Source organism: Orycteropus afer, unplaced genomic scaffold (genome assembly GCF_000298275.1).
Source record: "Orycteropus afer afer isolate SDZICR_OR568_19922 unplaced genomic scaffold, OryAfe1.0 scaffold00231, whole genome shotgun sequence".
Lineage (NCBI taxonomy): Eukaryota > Metazoa > Chordata > Mammalia > Tubulidentata > Orycteropodidae > Orycteropus > Orycteropus afer.
The window spans coordinates 4016606-4025838 of NW_006921818.1; the positions used below are offsets into that span (position 1 = coordinate 4016606).

Genomic DNA, 9233 nt, shown 5'->3' on the forward strand with positions numbered 1-9233 from the left:
TGATACAGTGGCTGCGATGATGGGCTCGAGTATAGCAGGGATTGTGGGGCTGGTGCGGGATCGGGCAGTGTTTCGTTCTGCTGTGCATGGGGTCGCTGTGAGTCGGAAACGACTCGACGGCACTTAACAACAACAAATAAATGATGGCTCATGATCATTTTGTGTATATTACTTTCATGACCAAGGAGTTCTTATTACATCTATTAGCCATTGTGTTTATTGTTCTTCCTAGTAGTGCCCATTGAAGTCTTTGCCTTTTTTCTACTGAATGTTGGCCATTTTCTTATTGATATATTATTGTTACCTGCCATCGATTAGACTCCTACTCATGACCTTATGTCCAGCAGAAGAAAATATTGCCCGGTTCTGTGTCACTCTCAAGTCCATCATTGTGGCTCCTGTCCCAGTCCATCTCACTGAGGGTATGTTACACCTTTGTTGGCCCTCTGCTTCATACATGATGCCCTTGATTGATCTGCCTTGATGACACGTCCAAAAACAAGTGAGACAGACAGTATTCTTTTGTGATCTATAAGGTTTTCATTGACTGATTTTCGGAAGTAGATTACGAGGCCTTTCTTCTTGGTCTCTTTTAGTCTGGAAGCTCTGCTGAAAACACTTCCACCATGGGCTGGTATTTGAAATACCGTTGGCATAACATCCAGCATTCCAGCAGCCTGCAAGCCAGCATAGTAAGATAACATGAAACACAAGTGGTGGTATTGATACGTAAGATTTCTTCATGTATTTTGGATACTAAACTTTGTCTTTTATGTATGTTGCACATATCACCTCGTTTCTAGCCCTTGTCTTTTCAGCTATTCTAGGATGTCAAATAGTGAAGAAAATGCCTTAATTTTAATGTCATTAAAATTTATCTCTTTTCAGGTGCTAGCCTAAAGGTTGGTAGTTAGAACCTGTCAGCTGCTCCATGAGAGAAAGAAATAGCAGTTTGCTTCTGTAAAGACTTACAGCCTTGGAAACCCTATCTTAAAAAAAAAAAAAAAAAAAACTCACTGCCATCATGTCAGATCCAACTCATAATGACCCCTCCTTGAGTTTCCGAGACGGTATCACTATCGAAATAGATTACCCAATCTTCCTTCTATGCTCTATCCTATAGGGTTGCTATGAATAAGAATCAACTTGATGGCAGTGGGTTTTAGTTTATGGTTTGTGTATGTGTGTGAAATTTAAGAAATTGTTACTTATTCTCAGCATAAAAATATTTGTCTGTATTTGTTTATATTGTCATCTTCTAGGAGCTTTGGTGATGCAGTGGTTAAGGCATTTGTCTGATAACCAAAAGGTAGGCAATTTGAACCTTCCAGCTGCTGTGTGTGAGAAAGATGAGACAGTCTGCCTCCATAAAGATTTACAGCCTTGGAAACCCTCTGGGGCATTTCTGCTCTTTCCTATAGATAGCGTTGTTGTGAGTCAGAATTGACTCAGTGGCCAAAAACCAAACCAAACCCACTGCCATTGAGTCAGTTCCAACTCATAGTGACCACCATTGGGTTTCCAAGGCTGTAAATCTTTACAGAAGTAGATTGCCTCATCTTCCTTCTGTGGAGCAGCTGTTGAGTTTGAACTGCTGACCTTGTGGTTAACAGCCAAATGCCTTTATATTCACTGTGCCACCAGAGCTCCTTTGAATCAGTGGCAGTAGGCATATATAGTCTTAAGGTTTTTTTGTTTTCTTTTTGTATTTGCCTTTAAACCATCTGGAATTGATTTTTTTTGTGTCGGATATGAGGAGATCCAATTTTATTTTCCCCATATGTGGCTGGCTAATCAGCTGCCCCAACACCATTTATTATCTGTTCCCTCCTTTCCCCACTAATCTACAGTGACAGTGTTGCAGAGGCAAATTTCAAAATGTGATGGTAGAATAATTTGGAAAAGGATAATGGTGGTGATTGCATAACATAATGAATGTAATCAGTGTCAGTGAATTGTACATGTAAAAATGGTTGAACTGGCAAATGCCTTATATATGTTTTTACCAAAATAGAAAAGAAATTACGTATATAACTGCCCCTATTCCAATACCATTCTATCTTAATTACTGTAGATTTATAATAGTTCTTAATATGGAAAGAGCCCTGGTGGTGTAGTGGTTAAAGTATTCAGCTGCTAACCAAAAAGTCGGCAACTTGAACCCACCAGCTGCCCCGCAGGAGGAAGATGTGGCAGTCTGCTTCTGTAAATATTTACAGCTTTAGACCAACATTCAGTAGAAAAATAGGCAAAGATTTCAATGGGCGCTAGGAAGAACAACAATACAGGGCAGTGCTGCTCTGTCCTCCATGGTCACTGTGAGTTAGGATCCACTCTATGGTAGTGTCTTTGGTTGGTTGGTTGGTTTTGATATGTTAAGCACCATATCATAACTCATCTTATTTTTCATCATGAGTATATTAACCTTCTTAGCCCTTTTGAATTTACATAAAAATTCCAATCAGCTTATGCTCCATTAAAAAAAAAAAACTTTTTAAATTTTGGTTAGAATTGAATTCAATCAATATTCCATTTTGGGAGAGAATTGCTGTTTTATTGTATTGAATATTATAGTCTATCAGCTTGTTATTTCTATTTTTAAAAGTCTTTGAATAAATTTTTGCTAATTTGTAAAGATTTGAATCTTTGGTTACATTTATTCATAAGAACTTTTTTTTTTTTTTAATGCTGTTACAAATGGCATCTTTTTTCTTTTTGTTTTAAATCTTATTGTGGTGAAATAACATATAACAAAATATTTGCCCTTTCAACCATTTCTATGTATACAGTTTATGGCATTATTACATTCACTGTGTTGTATAGCCATTACCATTATCATTTCCAAAGTTTTTCATCACTTTTAACAGAAATCAGCACCCCTTAAGCAACGCGCCGCCTGTTTTCCCCTCCCTACTACTCCTGGTAACCACTAATAAACTTTGGTCTCTATGTTTGTTTCTTCTGGATATTTCATATAAGTGAGATCATACAATATTTGTCCTATTGTGTCTGACTTATTTCACTCTCAGCATAATGTTTTCAAGGTTCATCTATGTTGTAGCATGTATCAGAACTTCATTTCTCTTTCTGACTTGAGTAAAATTCCATTGTACAAATACTTATCTGTTCATCTGCTGGATACTTGCCGTGTTTCCACCTTTTGGCTATTATGAGTAATATTGGAATGCACATTGATGTTCAAGTGTCTGAGTCCCTCCTTTCAGTTCCTTTGGGTATACACCCAGGAGTGCAATTGCTGGGCCATATGGTAGTTCTGTGTTTAACTTTTTTGAGGAACTACTAATCTGTTTTCCACAGTGACTGCACATTATTTTACAGTCCCACCAAGTGATGTACAAGGGTTCCATTTCTCTATATCCTTACCAGCACTTGGTATTTTTCATTGTTTTGATTTCTATTTATCTCGTTAACAAATGAAGTTGAGCATCTTTTTACATACTTATTGGTCATTTAGCTGGACTATATGAAGAAAAACGTGGTATCAGGATTGGAGGAAGAATCATTAACAACCTGAGATATGCAGACGATACAACTTTGCTTGCTGAAAGTGAGGATGACTTAAGGCACCTACTGATGAAGGTTGAAGAATACAGTCTGCAGTATGGATTACATCTCAACATAAAGAAAACAAAAATCCTCACAACTGGACCAATGAGCAGCATCACAATAAATGGAGAGAAGATTGAGGTTGTCAAAGAATTCACGTTGCTTGGTTCTACAATCGATGCCAACGGAAGCAGCAGTCAGGACATTAGACGACGTGTAGCATTGGGAAAGTCAACTGGGAAGGAACTGTATCAAGTGCTGAGGAGCAAGGATACCTCCTTGAGGACTAAGGTGCACCTGACACAAGCCATGATATTTCCAATTGCCTCGTATGCATGTGAGAGCTGGACAATGAATAAGGAAGACCGAAGAAGAGTTGATGCTTTTGAGCTGTGGTGCTGGCGAAGAATGCTGAAAGTACTGTGGACTGCTAAAAGAACTAACAGATCTGTCCTGGAGGAAGTGTAGCCAGAATGCTCCTTAGAAGCAAGAATGGCCAGACTTCGTCTCACCTATTTTGGTCATGTTATAAGAAGGGACCATTCCCTGGAGAAGGATGTCATGCTTGGTAGGGTGGAGGGTCAACGAAAGAGGGGGAGGCCTTCAACGAGATGGATTGACACGGTGGCTGCAATGATGGGCTCAAGTATAGCAGGGATTGTGGGGCTGGCGCGGGATCGGGCAGTGTTTCGTTCTGCTGTGCATGGGGTCGCTATGAGTCGGAAACGACTCAACGGCACTTAACAACAACAACATTGGTCATTTTTATGTCTTTGGAGAAATGCCTGTTCCATTCCCTTGCCCATTATTTTGTTAAGATCCAAGTGGCATATTTTTAAATACTGTATTTTCTATCTCTTTGTGGAATGAAGAAATACAGTCAATTTTCATGAAACTGGTCTTCATGTCTAGCAGCCTTGAGTTGTTAATTGGATTTTCTATATACATAAGCATACCATCTGTGATTAAAAGGCTTTTCCTACCATTAAGCCTTCCCATTGAGTTTTAAACTTCAGTGATGTGTTTTTTTATATATAGAAGTTTTATTTGGCTCATTTTAAAATCTGTTGACTACCTCCTCTTTTCAAGCTTCTCTTTTATTTCTTTTAACATATTACACATTATTATTTGTTTTCTGTTTTGATATGAATTCATTTACAGTGTGATCTTGCAGTTTTCTTTTTTCTCCCTTAGCAATCTTTACTTTATTTTTGGTCATAACATGTGATTTAAAAAAAAAAAAAAAACTTTTTATTTTGGGTAAAATTTTACAAAGCAGATTGTTTTTATATTTAGCAGTTTATAGTTTTGTGACACTGATTACATTCCCAATGCTGTAACAGCTCTCTTCCCACTTCTTTTTCTGTGTCCTTGCCTGTGCATTCTTACCTTCCTACCTTCATCCAGGTGCAAATGCTGCCCTTCAGATTTCCCATGGTAGGTTGTTCTAAGAGGTGCAACTCCCTGGTGTAGGTGTTCAGTTCACATGCCTATCATTTGACTGAGAATTAAGCGACTGGCAGTCTGTTTCTACTAGTTTTTTTGGTGTGTGTGTTTGTGTGTGTGTGTATTTTGTGATTTGAACTATGGAGTCATTTCTTCCTTTTTAAAATTTTTACAGAGCAAATTCATTTTTGATATAGCAGTTATGAACTCATTTCTTGAAAATTTATTTCTGCTAGATGCTTGGTAGCAGTATTAATTTAAGACCACTTTTGGAACAACTTTTAGTTTGAATCAAGGCTATAAACCTATAAGAAGGGTAGTGTGTGGTTAGGGATTTTCAGAGGTGGTGGTATTGTTATCGTTTTGGATGTCCTCCTTACTTAGGCACTTTTTGTAACCCCCTAGGGAAGATTTCTAAGGAGCTTTGGTGGCATAGTGGATGAGCCAGTTGGCTACTAACCAAAAGGTCTGTGGCTGAAAATCACTAGCCGCTCTGTGGAAGGAAGATGGGAAAATCTACTTCCATAAAGATTTACAGTCTCAGAAACCCAATAGCGGTGGCTATGAGTCAGAATCGACTCAGTAGCATTGAGTTTGGTTTGGTTTTTGGTTTAGGGAAGATTTTTAGGGCATCAGTACATTGAGGGTATGTTGAGGTGTCAGCTTTATGAGAGAGTCTGTTAGACTCTATACCCTCAGTAGGCCTTGGTCTTTGCTTCCTGCCCTTTGTCCTGCAGTGCTATGAAATCTAAGCTCAGGTTTTTACCTGTTTTGGCATATGTCATGCCCTCAAGGTTAAAAGCTTTACCTTTAATGCTTCCTTTTGCACTGGGTTTTTGCCCTCTTGCTAGCTCATCAAGGCCTTTTAAAAGGTGTTTTTGTATTTTATCAAATATTTTATTTTCACCAGGAGTATTTAAGTCAGGGTAATTAATTCACTGTACTGTTGGATATTCATATATTATTTTCACTATGTTGATTCTAGTTATTTTAGAAAGAAAAATAAAAAGTTAAACACATTAAAAATTTCATGAAAATGAAATGGAGAATGGCCTTTTGTAGCTGCTAATTAAAGATATTTGTTTCTTTATAGGTGTCAGCTGTGATGCATGTTTAAAAGGAAATTTTCGAGGTCGCAGATACAAGTGTTTAATTTGCTACGATTACGATCTTTGTGCATCTTGTTATGAAAGTGGTGCAACAACAACAAGACATACAACTGACCACCCAATGCAGTGCATATTAACGAGGGTAGATTTTGGTAAGTAATTAACATTTTCATGGATTATCATTTAGAACTTCATGTGTGTATATTAGTGAAGAAATAAAGGAAAATATTCTAAAACTATCCCCAATATCATACTTGAGGCCTCAAATTCATTAAAAATAAAATGAACATTACTTTTATGTTCTAAGTAATTCTGTCTCTTAATCACAGTTTACTTGTTTATGTAAACCATTCAGAAATTTATTCAACTATAACAAGGCATGAAATGGAAAAGTTCCTCCGTAAAGAAAGAATAAAGTTAATCTGACTGTTCTTGCTAACAGTACACAAGTACAAGTGCTTGTTCTAGTTATTAGGAAGGTGTTTTGTTTCTACAGTTGATTAGAAGACATTGTCTATCCTTAAGAAAAACTACATACTTTTTTTTTTTTTTTTTAATGATTTGGGTGAAAGTTTACAGAACAAATTCATTTTCCATACAGCAGTTCATACATATTTTATTTCATGACATCAACTGCAATTCAGCACAGTATAACAGCCTCTCTCACTCCCTCCTTGCAGTTACTTCTTCCCCGTGTCCTTCTTTCCTATACATTCCTGCCCCCTGAGCTATCTCCCTATGCAAACACTGCCCTTTTGTTCTCCCTTGACTACTTGTTCTAAGAAGTAAGTGTGTGTTAGACTGGGCTCTCTAGAGAAACAAAACCAGTAAAGCTTATATAGAGAGAGAAAGGGAAATTTATCTTAGGAAAATGGCTCACACAGTTATAGGAGCTGGCATGTCCCAAGTTCTTGGATCAAACGTCAAGCTGGAGGCTTTTCCCAACTCATGCAGCTGCAGGGGCTGAGGAGCTCAAGGTTGGCAGGCAGTATACTGGCTGTTGACTCCAATGAATGACGAATCCAAGATCTCCAGGCCGAATGGTGGATTCCTCGCTCACAGACAGTTGCAGACAGCGCAACAGAATCCCGATCCACAGAAGAGTGTCTCTTTTCCCATGATACCCATAAATATACTAGAAGCGGGCCACACCCCTAGGAAAACTCTCTTTCAATGGATTGACTGCTCAAAACATATACATCTGATCCCATCACTGGAACAACCCACATCACAATTGCTTAAACCACACAGAATTGTGGTCCCGGAAAATTGACACACAGCTCCAACTATCACAGAGTATATCTACCCAATGTAAATGTTCACCCTCTAATCCTGTCTGTTGTTTGGCTAGAAGCCAAACTAGGGGCTGTAGTCTCAGGGGTCTCATCAGGCTCTATCAGACCAGTAATCGTGGTCTTTTTTATGATTTTGACTTTTGTTACACATTATTCTCCCACTCTATCAGGATCTCCTATACTGATCCCTTTCCAAGTGGTTGACGGTGGTAGCCAGGCACCATCTAGTTCTTCTGATCTCATCGTCATTCATATAGACTGAAGTTCTCGTCCACTCTTGGGCTAATTGTTTCCATGTGTCTTTGGTTTCCTTCATTCTTCTTTGCTCTGGATGAAGAGAGACCCATTGTTGCATCTAGGTGGTTGCTTGTAGGCTAAGAAAACCTTATAAATGCTTTATGCTGTAATTTCTTAATCCTGTCACTCGATAACACAAGAATGGAACATACTTAGTGTTTCTCACACTTGTCTGAGAGAAGGCTAAAATTTGTGCGTAAGAAAATATTATGGCTAAAAGTAAAAATCAGAGCATTTTAAGCTTTTTAGTTATAAAGGTCTTAAATCAGACCAGAATTATACAGTCATAGAATCTGAGGTCAGGAAGGGACCTTAAATATCTTTAAAAACAGTGATTCTTTTTTTTTTTTTTTTTTCAGTTGTGATTTGGGTGAAGATTTACATAGCAAATTCACATTCCATACAGCAGTTCACATATACTTTGTCTCATGACATTGACCACAGTTTACCACAATGCAACAGCTCCCCTCCCACTTCCTCCCCATAGTTGTCCATCCCTCCATGGACTCCTGCCACCTGAGCTGTCTCCCTGTGCATAAGCAGGCCTTCTTTCTCCCATGATTGTTCTCTCCAAGGAGTGTATCTACTTGAGGTAAATGAAGAACAATGATTCTTTAAGCCACTCTTCACCCCTATGTATGATATATTTACATCAATAACTAGATGGTAGATGATGGATGGGAATCAAAATCTTCAAAAGCAGAGCTTTGGAATCTATATTTTTTTAGAGCGGCTTTAAATTTACAGAATTATACAGAAAGTACAAAGAGTTCCAGTATACCACCCCCCACCCCCCACCCCCCGCTTCTGACATTATTCTCTAATTAAAATCTTGCATTCTTGTGATACATTTGTTACAATTGATGAACCAATACCAATTCATTATTTTAAATGAAAGTCCGTATTTTAAATTCAATTTGACTCTGTATGTGTATAGTTCTGTGAGTTTTGACAAATACGTAATGTTCTGAATTGACCATTATAGTACCGTACCAAATAGTTTCATTGCCTTAAAAATGCTTATGTTCCACCTGTGCATCCCTCCCTCTTCACCTAACCCCCTGATGTTTTCACTGCCTCTTTAAGTTTGCATTTTCCAGAATGTCATATAGTTGGGCTTCAGTGGTAGCATTCTCACCATCTCCATGTGAGAGGCCCAGGTTTGATTCCTACCCAGTGCACATGTCAGTGGTAGTTTGCATGTTGCTATAATGATGAACAGGTTCAGCACAGCTTCCAGAAGAGCCGACTAGGGAAAAAAGGCCTGGTTACTTACTTTTGAAAAACATCCAGTGGAAAAAGTATAGATCACAACAGTGCAGTATACAGCTCATCATAGGGATGGCATTCATCACACGGTCAGAAAGCATTTCATTCTGTTGTGCGTGGGGCACCATAAGTCAGGGCCAACCTGAAAGCAACTAACAACAATAGCGGCATAGTTTGGCCTTTTCCAGAATGTTGTAGTGTTGGAATAATATAGTATGTAGTTTCTTTTTTTTTTTTTTTCGACTGGCTT

The 9233-nt window shown here is 38.3% G+C and overlaps 1 protein-coding gene across 1 annotated transcript in view; it reads left to right on the forward strand.

Annotated features, from left to right (window-relative positions):
- Positions 1-9233, forward strand: part of KCMF1 (potassium channel modulatory factor 1) — an 84374-nt gene that overhangs the window by 26545 nt on the left and 48596 nt on the right. Inside the window, exon 2 of the mRNA XM_007948903.1 lies at positions 6107-6274. Within this exon, the coding sequence (XP_007947094.1) occupies positions 6107-6274 (168 nt within the window). The remainder of the gene's footprint in view (positions 1-6106; positions 6275-9233) is intronic.